Raw genomic sequence first — 14,371 nt, 5'->3', positions numbered from 1 at the left:
TTTGGCATGTTTCTTTCAGAATAAAGGAGTGATTACCCTCCGGCACGTCTAATGTCATTATATGAATTTAAATACTAACAATAAAAAAGTATACCATCATTGTTTATATAGTTAAAGTCATAGTTATTATAGTTATTGTTATTAAAGTTACAGTTATTTCTGGTAAGTAATGTTTTTTTAATCAAGTTTGTTCCGGTGATAGTTTGTTGCGAAATAGTGGCCCCGGAAGCCGTATTCTGTAAAGACGGGCAACGTTACAATTTACAAGGTGGGTCATAGGAATTGTTTGTAGGGTACTGTGTCAACAAAGCTGGGGAAGAAACGGGCAGCTTACATATTTCGGATGGTAGTTGATGTAAACATGGTGCAAGTGAGACTAGAATAATGTGGTCGGCTACGTGATGAAAACGAAAGTAACCGCACAAAGAAACGGATACTGGAATTTGACAGATCTGGAAAGGCAATTAAAAATCTTTTGATATGGAACCTATGTGATCATGAATCGACGGTGGCTGACTGGGCATGTCTCTCTCGGGTCGGCGTGAAAAATGAGTGTCGTCCGGGCCATTGGAAGCAGGGGTTTGCCGAAGGCCTTGATATGAACGTTCTGGTAAGAGTCACTTGCTTATTTAACCGATCCGATCGCTAATAATGTGTGCGGAGCTGCACTACCCTAACATTTCCTACATCTTATCCGCCTGTGCAGATGCTTCGCTGGCTTTGCCTGCTCACCCTGAGCCTCTCTCTGTTGTTTTGGGTTGGACATGTGATGATACGGGACGGTCCATCACCTGCTGCGGCCAGGAAGGGACTCGAGGGCTACAAGAGGATCAAGCCCGGCAGAATGGACCAGGTGAGACACAAGGAGGGTAGGGTTACACAAAAAAAAGCTTACAGAGGTCTGGTTCCGTTAGTTCATGGTGACCGTGAAAACTGATAGCCACTCATATTAATTAAACAGTGCATTCCTTAACCTAAATAACAAAGGCATGCAATTGTCAGTCTGTCAGTCTCTGTTGATTGTATTTGCGTGTGTGTGTGTGTGTGTGTGTGTGTGTGTGTGTGTGTGTGTGTGTGTGTGTGTGTGTTAGGGTGAAAACCATTACTACAGATCTGTATTTGTGTCAGACTGTGAACACATTTGCATTTCAACAAGGCAAAAAGCTAGAGCGTACCATAAAAGAACACAGGAGTGGCTTTGGAAAAAGTCTGTGAAAGTCCTGAGTTGCACATCCAGAGTCTACAGCTGAACCCAGTAAAGAATATAATCAAAAGCTCTGTCTAGTTTGTACGATTGTTCCCAGCAAGACATGCTTGACCTAAAATTCTGATTTCATCTATTTTAATTAGCCCAACACAAAACCTTATGAAAGCACATTCTGTAATTACGATGGAATAACAGCTGAGCTATAACCATACAGTTACTGATTTATGCGCACAAACCACAACCTAAAAATTTCTCATCTTTCCCCTTTTCTCTCCACAGATACTGGACATCAACTGTAGTCAGTGTGCCTTGGTCTCCAGCTCAGGTCAGATGCTCGGAGTTGGCGCCGGAGAGGAGATAGACAAAATCGGGTGTGTGATCCGGATGAATAACGCGCCCACTAAGGGGTTTGAGAAAGACGTTGGGAGGCGCACCACCGTACGTGTTGTGTCTCACACCAGCGTTCCCCTGCTGGTAAAAAATGAGCAGTATTATTTCCAGCAGTCAGCAGAGACCACATACGTGTTTTGGGGTCCTGAAAGGAACATGAGGCAAGACGGCAAAGGACACATCTTCAATGCCCTCCTGAAAATGGCCAAAAAATATCCAAATGTCCGAATGTATGCTGTGACGAAAGACAAGATTGAGTACTGTGACGGGGTGTTTCAGAACGAAACGGGAAAAAACAGGTACGGTAGGAGTTTAACTCATGAGTTGTACAAATAGAAAGTGTAGCCATTTACACACTGTATAACTTTGTTCTCTAATTCAAAATATTAAAGGTGAAAATATAATTTACCCATTTCAACCTTAAATCAACTCAGTTAAATCTTGATACCTTACTTTAAAGGAAGTTATTGTGAATTTTTGTGTTCAAAGTTTTTCTTAAATGAATTAGAGTTAGAATGTGAGGAAATAACTGCTATAACCTGAAATCCAAAAATGTCAGCGTCAAAGAGATATCAATTGAAGCTGAGCTTGGGCTGGGCTCTTTGTAATACCATTTTTTACCACAAGGGGGTGAAGCTACTCAGTGTTCCCATTGTTTAATCAGGTCAGTCGTTTACTGAGGACGTTCTTTACACTTTACAATGACAGCCTGGCTAATGGCAAAACCTCTTGAGGAAATGAGGGTCTCTAAAAAGAAATACAGTGGAGGAAATAAAAATAAGTAGTCCAGTCTGGGATTTGTGCAAACGTGGTGACCAACTACACGAAACATCTTACCGCTGTGTTTGCCAACAAGGGTTTCTCCACCAAGTACTAAGTCATGTTTTGCTTAGTGATCAAATACAGTTCACTCCATAACATGCAAATCAATTTATAACTTTAATGTTATGTGTTTTTCTTTCTGGATTTGTGGTTGATATTCTGTCTCTCTCCATCAAAATGAAACTACCATAAAAAATAGAGGCTGTTCTCTTTCTTTTGGAAAATGAGCAAACCTACAAATTCTACAGGAAATTAAATAATTACTTCCCTCTTCTGTACAGTGTATAAACAGTTATGATCTAATGCGTAGTTTATGACTGGTGCCAGTTGTAGGATTTATTTTTGAATTTGTAAGACTTTGCAAAACTTTTTTTGGAAGAACAAATATTCGGTGTTTCTCACTCAGAATGAAAACTGGGGCGTTTCTCAGCACTGGATTCTTCACAATGATTCTGGCCATAGAAATGTGCGACAGCATCCATGTTTATGGAATGATTGATGACGGCTACTGCAGGTGAGATTATGATCCATAATCAAGCTCCATCTTTTTTTTCTATGTGTGTATATATTCTATGTACATACAGTTATGCTGAGTATCTTTAGTGACCCACTGTTTCCCTCCTGTCAACAGCCGAGCCAATCACAGTGTTGTTCCCTACCATTATTATGAACAAAACAGAATCAATGAGTGCAAGATGTACAAGGTCCATGAGCACACCCAACGCGGAGGCCATCGCTTCATCACTGAGAAAGCCATCTATGCCAAATGGGCAGCACGCCACAGGATAGAGTTTAAACACCCCTCCTGGAGCCTCTGAAGAATGAGATTAAGCTTTACTGGTAACAAATGATAATGGCCCCTCGGTATTGCAGAGATCAGTAGGACTACGAGAAAAAAACTTATTAAAACACAACACCATAAATTTAAACCAGTCAATACCAAAGCTGCTTTTAGATTCTTTATAACTGTGCCTTGACTTTTGCTCTTTTCTGCACAGTTCTTTTTACTTCATGCTTCAATCTGGCCTGTGTAATATAAAGCTGCAATTATATACATTTCATTTGAGACAGAAAGTGCATTATAATTATATATACAGACTGTATATAAAAGATATACCTAGCTAAAAAAAAGCTATTGTTCTTTAAAGGTGCTTCATTTCAAATGGCCAGCAGGGGGTGACCCATCTGGTTTCATCTGGTTTAATAGAAGTCTACACGAAAACAGCCCTTCAACCCTTGTTATGAGTTTGTGGTCTCAGTTTCAGGTTTTACTGAATATAACATGTTGATTTTATAAATTATATTCCTCAGAGTCAAAACAGACAGTAATTAGATTAAGCTTTACTTTGTGGTGGACGCTGTCCCTCAATTTCTCATTCAGAACCCCACTAACCAATGGGTGTCATGATGACTATGCCATCATGGCCATCTTTTATATACAGCCTATAGTTATGTAGGGTCACAATTAGGTTAATGCTGCTTTTGAATCAATAGCAAATTGTCAGAAAATAACTGGCACTTACTTTACCATCACAGAAATCTAAACACGCATAAGATAGTGGCATTTTAGCATTTTTGTATGAAAGATAACTTATTATAAGAAAGTCAACCACCAGAAAATCCAGCTGATTAGAACAAATAATGACTAATCCCTTCAGCTCTTCTATTATTGTCTTACACGCTCTTGGTCCGTGATCGTGATCAAAAGATGACAATGCCGATTCAGCATTAAAGCACAGTTGAGGTCAAAGCTGAAGTAATCCTGTATTTATGGCCTCGGGACATTTTATAAGGAAAGCTGTTTTCAGACAAGCCTTTGTGTTGCATTTCATTTGAACTTTTTCAACAAATAAGCATATTTGAGCAACTTGAAGTTGGTGTTTATTTCTGTAAAAACCTCTCTCTACTGAAAGCTTTATGCTTGCATTTGTTGCTAACACAGTAACTGTAACAATATGGGCGAGTTACAGTGTTAAAATGCTTGAAGTGGTAACATTTCATTGAATGTGCATTAAACCGTGTTCAGGTCTTTCTGTGGTGCCGTTGAACTCGTGATTCTGCAGTTTGCTGTTTTCACATCTGCTTTGGTGACCACATACCCTTTAGGGTGTGTGACAAAATGTTACATTTGAATGAACAATTGTGAGCAAAGGAAGACTCCCATTGTCTTGTTTTAATACTGAATTTCATCTTTAAAGTTTTTTACCATTTATATTTTGCTGCCTGTTACTATTAAAAACATAGCACTGCCTTTTCAGTTGCATAATGCCTATTTGGTGGCTTATTACAGAGACTGTATCAGTATTTGCACTAGTGAGGAAGCGTTTTACTATGATGTGTACTTCAGACATGAAGTGTTTAAATTTACTTGTGTTTTAGCAGCCAAAGTCCATGTATATGGTAAAAGGAAAAAAAACAACCTTTCAAGGCACAAACTTGAATGTAAACACTCATCACTGTGAGATAAGTGTTATCACGAATAAACCTGCGAAAGAACACTTTCTGTTTGTATGTGCGAGTTTGGATTTCAGAGTCTTGTTTACTTGAATCTGTGCATCTGAATTCAGTTCAGTGCTTTGGACATTCTTTGTCTACCCTCGGTGCTTTCACCAATATCTGATTAGATAGTCAGTGTGCGGATGTGAAAGATGATTGGCTCACTTCTGTTAGCTTTTGTTATTTTAAAATTGTATAAAATACCTCCATTTTGTTAATACAGGATTAATTAAAACATTACTTTTAAAGGGATGATAAAGTGCATGAATCCAAATGTGTTATTCATAGACTGCATGTCCTAAGTATATACTGTTGTTGTTCAAGTTTCCAGTATAACATAGCATAGGGATTGTGGGGAACAGAAAATGTTTTAAAGAGGAGCCTTCTGTGTTAAACTGAAACTAAACTAAAGAAATGAAAAGTGAGAAAAGTGAGACTACTTCACTTGTGCCGAACTTTGTCACAGATTCAAAATTAGCTTAATAATCAGCACAAGACTATAGTTAGCAGAAGTCCTGTCAAAGGCCATTTAGTATTTCTTTCAGAGGGCAGTTGTGTCTGACTGGAAATCAACTAATTTCGTGTATAAATTTGTGTCACTTCATGCCATTATGCTCCCCCCAGAATTGAAAAAGTTATGAAGACACATATAACCCCCCCCCCCCCCCCCCAAAAAAAAAGAAACGCTAAACAAATTTGACACTCCACATAGATCACTTACCCATGAATCTCAATTTATAGTTTATTTTATGTTATTGTTATTTTGTCTTGGATTTTTGTTTTCAATTCATTTTACTTCATTAGTTCCCAGAGTAGAAGTAGTTATTTCAGTTCAGTTTATTTATAAAGAGTTTACTTTTAGTTTGGCTTTCATTAGTTTAATTTGTTAATTATTATTATTATCATTATTATTATTATTATTATTATTATTAGGCCTTTTGTTAGGGGTAAGATTTGGAAAATTTGGGACAGATATTACAATACATCTCATTACACTGCAAAGGCAGATGACTCACAATTATGCAGACATCCCAGGTCTGAATAAACACATGCAGCAAAGCTTCATCAGGTAGGTTTCAGTGACAAATTTGATCTGAATCAGTGTGGGAGTGGATGGACTCCGATTGTCTGTTTCAGAGGTGGGATTCCTCCTGTGTCTAGGTGGCCTCACTCACCTAGAGGCTGTCAGCAATTACTCATCTCTGTACTATTGTCTGTTATTTAAGGCTGAAGAACTCCCTCAGTTGATGTGAGATTGTTGTTTGCCTTTTTTTTAAAGCTCTGTGCTGTGCTGCTGTGCCTCAGTTTAGATGCTTCCTTTCAGTTTCAAAATGTTTAACACATTAGTTTTAGATAATACTGGCAACCTGGGTTGTGTTCTCTACTTTCCTGTTAATCAACTGTCTTCACAAAGCTTTGTGTAGACTTTGTGCAATGCATATTATCTGTTACTTAATTTATGTAATATGGAGCAGCATTTAAAAGACTAAAACTATGTAAAATTAAGGTAAAACTGAGCATTTGCAAACAATAAAAACTAAAATGATAGCAGGAAACCTACCAATAACAGAAACAGACATAAAATAAAACCTATTACAAAGGACAAATCTGTGACGATGTCAGGCTACATCCTGGAAACTACCGTAGCAACGGTTGTTTATGAGCTCCGGAGTCCGCAGCTGTGCTCACTGCTCTGCAGGCACACAGAGAGGATGGGGGCAATGACGTCAGAAAGTGGTGCAGGAAGATGGGGGACGAGAGAAATGAGGGAGAGCGTTAACGGAGGCTAAACAGACCATGAAAAGGTAAAAAACCCGGACCATTACGGGCCCCCGTTAACCCACTATCACCCGTCAACTTCATTGATATGCTAGCACCGTTAGCCGGACGCTGCTCTTAAGAATAACCAGTAAAGAAAAGCGTAACCCCGCGGAAAGCGGCCGGTTGCGCATTTAAGATGGTGTTTTCGTATCAAAATATGTAATATTTGGCTTTAACATTTGTCAGGTGTACCTAGCAGCTGTATGACGGCTGCTAGGTACACCAGCACATAGCCTGTAAATACTTACGTGTCTAAACATGCTATTAGACTAATTACAGCTAACTAGATAATATCACTACGAGTGGCGCCGTTTAAATGAAGTGGGATGAATTTGTGTGCATGTCTGTTTTAGTCTACCTTTTCCTGTTTAGGTATGATGACAGACAATTACAGTCCGTGTGCTGGAACTGATCAGGAAGCATGGGGCTCAGGCTGGGTGGGAAGGTAAGACCCCTGAAAGGGTGTGGTGGCACCATACCCTTAGTATCGTTGTTAGTACTGTTAAAAAGTACAGGCACTTGTTGTGACTTTCGACTGACGGCTAGAAGGTTGCTGGTCATCAAGAGCCTTTCTGTCCCTGGCACTTTTTGGCACAAAGACCTGAGAGATACATATGGAGCTTCAGTTGACGGGAAACCATGAGCGGCAGCAGGGGTGGGAAACTTCCAGGCCTCAAGGGCCAGTGTCCTGCAGGTTTTAGATGCGTCCAACACAGCTGATTTAAATGGCTAAATTACCTCCTCAACATGTCTTGAGGTTGTCCAGACGCCTGGTAATGAACTAATCATTTGATTCAGGTGTGTTGACCCAGGGTGGTATCTAAAACCTGCAGGGCCCTTGAGGCCTGGAGTTGCCCACCCCTTTTCTACAGCCATCTGTAAAACACAGTGGTGGTTCTGTCATGGTTTGGGGCTGTTTTTCAGCCAGTGGAGTTTGGGATTTTAACAAAATTGATAAAAACTGATTATTAATACAGAAAACTACCATCAGAGTGTGTTTGATGAAGCAGTACTATTTGGAAAGCATTTGATTGACTGTGGCTTCATTTTTATTAACATGACAATGATCCCAATCACATTGACAGTGTAGTAAAAGCATACCTGGATAGAAAGAGAAAGGAAAAAAAACACAATATAACACTATGAATCATGGATTGGGCTCATAAGTGGTCAGTGGTATGTCACTCTGGGAGATGTGACATGATAATGCTGCAATGATCAGCCAGTCGATCAGCCTGTCAGCCAGCAGCTTTATGATGATGCTGCAGCGGCTGGTGCTAAAAAGCAGTCACTTGTGGCTGTATGTGTTTTTCTTATCTAATATCTTTGTTTATATTCACTTCCGGCGCCGCTCCGAGCTGGCAGCCAGTATCAGCAGCTCCGACCTGACCCGAGTCCTTTTTTCTCTTTAATATATGTTTCTCTGTTGTTTTGTGTTTACTGTTTTTGTTTTTCTATTGTGGACTGCTGTCCCCCACAATGGAGCTCAGAAATCTTTTGCCTCTTATCTATAGTTATTTTTATTAAATTTAATAACTGTACAGTACTCTCTGTATATAGTAATTTTGTCCTTAATGTAAATATGTAAGAAAAATTGTGTATGTTTCTGTTCTGTGTCCGGTGTACTGTTTGTTTGTATATGTGTCTTTTTGGCTGCTGTTACAACCAAATTTCCCCTTGTGGGACAATTAAAGGATTATTCTATTCTATATTAGTAAAAAGGATGTAGTCAACAGGATTTACGAAAGGGTTATACATGAAGCAAAGAGATGACCTGCTTTGGTAGTGCCTCAAGAGTTGAGAGGCATGCCTCAAGATGTTTGACATATTATAGTTCAGCAAGTGATTTCCGCCAGTTTTAATATTGGCGGCCATGTTTTGGGCAACTTCTGGAAACCAACCACTTTTTTGGCATGTCACAGGCCGCTGTTTTCATGCTGTCAGTCAGCTGCATCATGCAGACACTCAGTGGTCAGCCGGTGGTGAGTGGCTCAGACAGTGAGCATGTGCGTTTTGAGGGTTAGCCTCATTAGCTGCTGCCTCTCCATTAACAGTTTGTTTGTACACAGGAAACAAGTTTATGTCAGCTTTTGTCTCACTCTGCATGTATGCAAGTATGCCAGATGGGGCCACTAAAACATCTTTTTGTTACACTGTGTATGATTTAGGCCTACACTAAGTCACTGATAGCAAGAATCAGGGCCAGTTAGAGCTTGCCTTTTTGTGTATTAAAATCTAAAATAATGTGGTTGTGTGCAGTTTCACTTTTTAAAAAAAAAAAAAAACATTTAATTTTGCTGCTGCATTCTCACACACTGTGGTTTTCATGGTCCTTTCTTAATCCAATAAAAAGTAAAAGTAGTGCCTCTAGTTTCCATGTTAGTAAATGTTTTTCTGTATATTGCACCATTGTGTTTTACTCTGCAGGGACAACAGAGCCACAGGATGGTGATCTTTGCTGCCATCCTCATCCTGATGACGCTCTTCATCCTGTACAGCTCCAACAATAACAGCAGCATCGATGCTGTCTACGCTTCTTTCCATGTGGCTACCAACCATGCCACCAAGACCACAGACCTGAGGAAATGGACAGGAAAAGACGGCTATGTGCCAGTTTATGGGAACAAAGTAGGTTGTGCACAAACACTCAAAGTTAAAGCGGGAACTATAAGTGAACTTTGAACCAGAAATCAATATAGAGTCAGTTTCCCGATTGGTAATGCGAGTGAAATTAATTTAGTTTTAGAGACTGACTGCGACACTCATTTGGATGTATAATCTTGTGTTTTATTCTAAATACCTGTGAAGGTATGGAGACAAAATGGAGTGCATCAAATGCTGCTGAAGTAATTTACTAATATGTATTTTGGAAGAAGCTGTAACAGGATGTCATTAAACTGGGCCCAGCTCAGGCTGTCCTGTGAACGCTATATCCAAGTTGAGTTTTATCTGTGCATAGGGGTGGCTTCCTGAACCAGCCAATAGTAAAGAAAAAATGTTGCTTTTTTCCTCTTCGGGAAAAAACAGCATTGACTGGGATGTCAACCCAGTCTGAAGTTAGAGACTTGGATAGGGTGCACTGCCTCCAAATTGTCCCACTGCCAACCGTTATAATGTGATCAGAGCTAAAAACACCCTGAAACTCCCTGAAAGAAACCCGTATTGTTTTTTTCTTATACTGCATTTCAATAAAGTTTATTATTTTAATCAGGTAGCGAGAATCTGATATAGTGATAACCCTGCCTAACACATAGTTGCCACTGGGCTGTAGTTGTTAAGACTGGGCAGATACATGGACGTTATCATAGACTATGTGTGGCTAAACCCACACACATTTGCATGACCCGTGTTGCTGAAAACGTCTATATTAACTTATTATCATTGTTATGAGCATTGTCAACTGGATTTAGCATTTAGTTTTAGTGTTGTTAGGTTTTTTTTTAATTAAATCAGCACTTAAACTGGTAAAATGTAGACACCACACCACTGTTGCTGACAGCTATTGTTTTAATATGTTATCTTAAAAAGCTCCATCTTGTGCTTCTTTTCAGAGTATGACCATGCACTGTCATGAGTGTGCACTGGTGACGAGCTCCAGCCACGTCTTGGGTAGTCGAGCGGGAGATGAGATTGACCGCACCGAATGTGTGATCCGCATGAATGACGCCCCTACGACGGGGTATGAATCTGACGTCGGGAACCGGACCACTCTGAGGGTCGTAGCCCACTCCAGTGTGTTCAGGGTGGTCCGGAGACCTAATGAATTCCTACGACATACAGACAGCCACCCAGTGATCATTTTCTGGGGACCCCCAAACAAGATTGGGAAAGATGCCAAAGGAACCCTGTACAGATTGATCCAGAGAGTCAGCATGACCTACAGAGACTTCTCTTGTTTCACTGTCACACCGAGCAAAATGCGCAGATTTGACAGCCTGTTCCAAAGAGAGACAGGACGTGACCGGTGAGTGTTAAGGGTGGTTATAAAATGTTTTGATAAATGTAACCAAACGCTGTTTTCCTATATGTTTATTTTTTCTTCTCAGACAAAAATCTCACTCGTGGTTGAGCACAGGTTGGTTCACAATGGTCATAGCCATTGAAATATGTGATAATATCAAAGTATATGGGATGGTTCCACCCAATCACTGTGGGTAAGTATAACATTTGACTTCAACCCATTACAGGGAATTTAAACCAGTTAACCAATAAAGAAATCCAATCTGTTTTTCCAGAAGAAAATCTGGATCCAAGAAGATGCCATACCACTACTACAAGCCCAGGGGCGGTGATGAATGTGTAACATACATCCAGCACGAGAGCAGCCGAAGAGGAAACCACCATCGCTTTATTACAGAGAAACAGGTGTTTGCACGCTGGGGAAAGCAGTACAACATCAGCTTCGCTCATCCCAAATGGTAAAAAGCACTTTTCTGAAGACTTTTCTCTGGAGTTAACAGGTGCACAAATGAGCTTTATCGGTTGGATTTCACTGGAACTTCCCCCCGGATGAGACCTCTTTTAAAAAAAAAAACAGACTAAGTATGAATGATGGATATTTTCAGAAACAGATGAAAAGCCTAATATTGGACCACATCTCGGAATAGCGGCATGGGATTTTTTTTTTGATTTTTTTTTGATTTTTTTACAAAAGCTCAGTTTCAACCCTTTTTCCCGAAACCTGGTGTATATTCCACACTGACTTGTGTTTTTTGTAAATAGAAAATGAATTTAAAAAGATTTTTTACATGTTTATTTTTTTTTTTGTTAAATATTGAAAAATGCAGTTTCTCATGTTGAAAGGGGATCAGCAATCATGTCTAATCAACTATAACTAAGTGGCCTATAAAGTACTCTTTATAGCTATAGTTTTCTGTTTCATACACAGGAATCGTATTCTGCCATCACTGCAGCCATAGCCAGTATATCCCTAATCCAGTGTACAAATAATCTATATTGGGGCCTTATGATACAGTGTAAGAGCACAAGTTCAAGAAACCATTGACAATACATTGTCAGTATCTTAGCTGGATGAATCCAATTTGTCTACTATTGTACTATTTGTACACTTTTCAGCTCTTAACACAAAGCACCCTAACAGTAGCTTGGTAAGTCTGAATTCGGCACTTTGTATGTAAATAATAAGACAATCTGACCTAAGATTTAGTGTCAACTAAAATAACTATAATATAGTGTTTATGCTCCTTAGAAATAAGAGTACCACCAAATATTAATTTAACAATATTTCACTGCTCTTAAGTCAACTCTGACAGAAAAAGAAATGCTACTTTTGTGGTCATAATCAGACCTCTTAAATCACATGGGAACCCAATTTATTATGGGAAGACCTTTTTAGTTATAGGTACTAACTGTGCGCTGACTTTCAAACAAAGATGCAGAAGGTTAATTTCCAAAAATGACCAATATTCTGAGGCCAGGGCATATTAGAGGGTCAAAAATAAGGGAGCTACTTATGTACAGTGTAAAATTCACACGTTTCCTCTCTGAAAGGAGCAATATGTTTTCTACAGTATAGTGCCAGTTGAAAGATTACTAGTGAACTGTCTGCCTGAATCTGACCTTAAACCGTTTCACCTCAGTGGTGTCGTGGTGCATGTGGCTGTAATTCAGATCGTGCTCTTGCTGTGAAATCTCAGTTTGAAGCAGAGAAGCTTCCTAAATGGTGGCAAGAATTTTGCAATTATCTTTAAGAATTTGAACTGTCATCACTGTGCATGAAATGCAATTTTAAGGTCCAGAAGCCTGAGCCTTTTTTCTTTTAAAATTAGTAAAAAAAAAAAAAAAATTTTAAAGAATATGAAGATACACAAATGGTACTGACTGCTGAAAACTAAGTTGCCTGCTATATATACTGAGATAACAGCCTGAAGTAGATTTATGCAACCCAGATTTTCAGGCGTTCAATAACCACAGTTTTAGGCATATCGGAATGTGTATATAACAGAATGCAGTACAACAATGTCAAGTGTTGCTTCAACAGCTATAACCAACATGACTGAATTAATGCAGGATTACGATAAATGCGAAGATGTACCAAAAAACTTTAGTCAGTTTAAGTTTGGAACCTGAGACACTGGCATTCAAAACACATACAAAAAGTTTGAGAGCTGAAAAGTCTTGTAATCTTACAAGAAAAGCTTCCAGGTTGAAGAAAGGCAGCAACATGTTTTGGGTTTTTTGTAAATGCAAATGTATGTTTAATTGACTGGTTTAGAAACTGAGACTCAGAGGGTTAGTGACATTTATTTGTCCATTCTGCTCTCCACATGTGTGTGGTTTTTTTTTTGTTTGTTTCTTTGTTTCTTTAATGAAAAAACAAACGTTTAAGTGCCAGTTCAAGCATGTGAATTGTTTTTGTGCTTTAATAAACATTTGTTGAGCCATTTAGAAAGAGAACGAGAGAATGGAGACTAGGTGACATCATTAACATATACGTTATTGACTTCTTGCAGGAGATAATGCAAAAAATTCCAGTTATGGATAATAAACAACATGTGGTAAATACCAATTGAATTATTTGTCTGCAAATATTTGACTGACTATTTAATGAACCACTTGTGTTGTGCTGGTTAAATATCCACTGTTAGCTTACCACAGTTAGCTCCTTCATATTTTTAATTTGTTGAAATTAAGTTGCAACTTTAAAGTTACAGTGTGTTAAATCTCATCATTGGATGTCAGTAGATTGCAGTCAGGGGAGTACAAAAATGGAACTAAGTTCAGTTCAAGTGCATAAACCTAGCTAAGAGTACCAGCAAATCTGTGGCCAAAGACAAAGAACAAGCACCTCTGGCCATCATTCATCTTTTGTGACTGTAAGCTGTCAGTCTGATGTCTCAGGTGTCAATATCTATTTACTCCAGAGGAAGCTGTAAAACTTTGTGAAAGTACTCCATGAGCCATGAAGCTGACTTCTGTCCAATGACAGTGATACTGAGGTGAGTTGTTGGGGATATCCTGAAATTTTCTGTGCATTTTTTTTTGTCATTGTTAGCTGCTGTTAGCCATATTTTCTTTGAAATGGCTCTAACATTTTTGTTGGACACTTGGGATACTTGGGGGAGAATGTAATCAAACTGTTTTCCAGAGGGAAAGTGTGATTTTTCTGTCTTTTAGACACTCAAGCCTGACATCAGCAGACATAATCTTAGCTCCTGACCAGCTGTTGTTTAGCTGGCTTGTCAGCTGTCTGGAGATGGGAGGGTTGCATGTCTAGTCTGCTGGCAGTAAGTAACTGACAATACTGAAAACGATTAAGTAGGTTTTTCTGCACTAGAGCACTGACTGCAGTTCAGGAAATGAGGCTTGAGGTGAGGAAGAAGAGAATGAGGTAGAAATGGGGGAGGGGGGGAAGGAGATGAGAAAGATGAAGAAAATACACATACAAATGTTAAAGGGTCAAATATAATTTGAAAGACCTATTTGTGGTCTCTAAATTAAAAATAACTTATAAGACATATGTTTGTGGCCAGTCTCTAGCCACATACACATCTGACACACTGACATCATCTCAAATAACTGCGACAGGTCTAGTTTTTTACTTGGTACCATTACCACTGTTATCAGTCACTAACCTACCACTTCTCTTCCAGAGACTCCAGCTATATGTAAAAA

At 39.1% G+C, this 14,371-nt stretch overlaps 2 protein-coding genes across 2 annotated transcripts; both read left to right on the top strand.

Annotated features, from left to right (window-relative positions):
* The first annotated feature begins 258 nt into the window (after positions 1–258).
* st6galnac4 (ST6 (alpha-N-acetyl-neuraminyl-2,3-beta-galactosyl-1,3)-N-acetylgalactosaminide alpha-2,6-sialyltransferase 4) lies at positions 259–4,917 on the top strand. Its single transcript, XM_063480598.1, has 5 exons — positions 259–610; positions 707–853; positions 1,487–1,896; positions 2,826–2,933; positions 3,051–4,917. Exons 1-5 carry the CDS (start codon positions 599–601, stop codon positions 3,235–3,237), a joined length of 864 nt encoding a protein of 287 aa, XP_063336668.1. The 5' UTR covers positions 259–598; the 3' UTR covers positions 3,238–4,917.
* A 4,195-nt stretch (positions 4,918–9,112) lies between these two features.
* LOC134630688 (alpha-N-acetylgalactosaminide alpha-2,6-sialyltransferase 6-like) lies at positions 9,113–13,250 on the top strand. The gene is made up of 4 exons (XM_063478216.1): positions 9,113–9,364; positions 10,288–10,700; positions 10,783–10,890; positions 10,972–13,250. The coding sequence occupies exons 1-4, from the start codon at positions 9,113–9,115 to the stop codon at positions 11,156–11,158; spliced, it is 960 nt and encodes a 319-aa protein (XP_063334286.1). The 3' UTR covers positions 11,159–13,250.
* Positions 13,251–14,371: the final 1,121 nt, after the last annotated feature.

Source organism: Pelmatolapia mariae, linkage group LG7 (assembly GCF_036321145.2).
Source record: "Pelmatolapia mariae isolate MD_Pm_ZW linkage group LG7, Pm_UMD_F_2, whole genome shotgun sequence".
NCBI classification, from domain to species: domain Eukaryota; kingdom Metazoa; phylum Chordata; class Actinopteri; order Cichliformes; family Cichlidae; genus Pelmatolapia; species Pelmatolapia mariae.
The sequence above is the reverse complement of the archived record's forward strand: the minus strand, read 5'-3'. Positions and strand labels throughout refer to the sequence as shown.

Excerpts from the sequence above, each read along its gene's own strand:
- st6galnac4 (XM_063480598.1), top strand. Across the intron at positions 854-1,486 it reads AGCCCGGCAGAATGGACCAG|ATACTGGACATCAACTGTAG; the intron begins GTGAGACACAAG and ends TTCTCTCCACAG. Across the intron at positions 2,934-3,050 it reads ATTGATGACGGCTACTGCAG|CCGAGCCAATCACAGTGTTG; the intron begins GTGAGATTATGA and ends TCCTGTCAACAG.
- LOC134630688 (XM_063478216.1), top strand. The coding sequence starts at position 9,113 with ATGTTAGTAAATGTTTTTCTGTATATTGCACCATTGTGTTTTACTCTG. Across the intron at positions 9,365-10,287 it reads TGCCAGTTTATGGGAACAAA|AGTATGACCATGCACTGTCA; the intron begins GTAGGTTGTGCA and ends GCTTCTTTTCAG. Across the intron at positions 10,701-10,782 it reads AGAGAGACAGGACGTGACCG|ACAAAAATCTCACTCGTGGT; the intron begins GTGAGTGTTAAG and ends TTTTCTTCTCAG.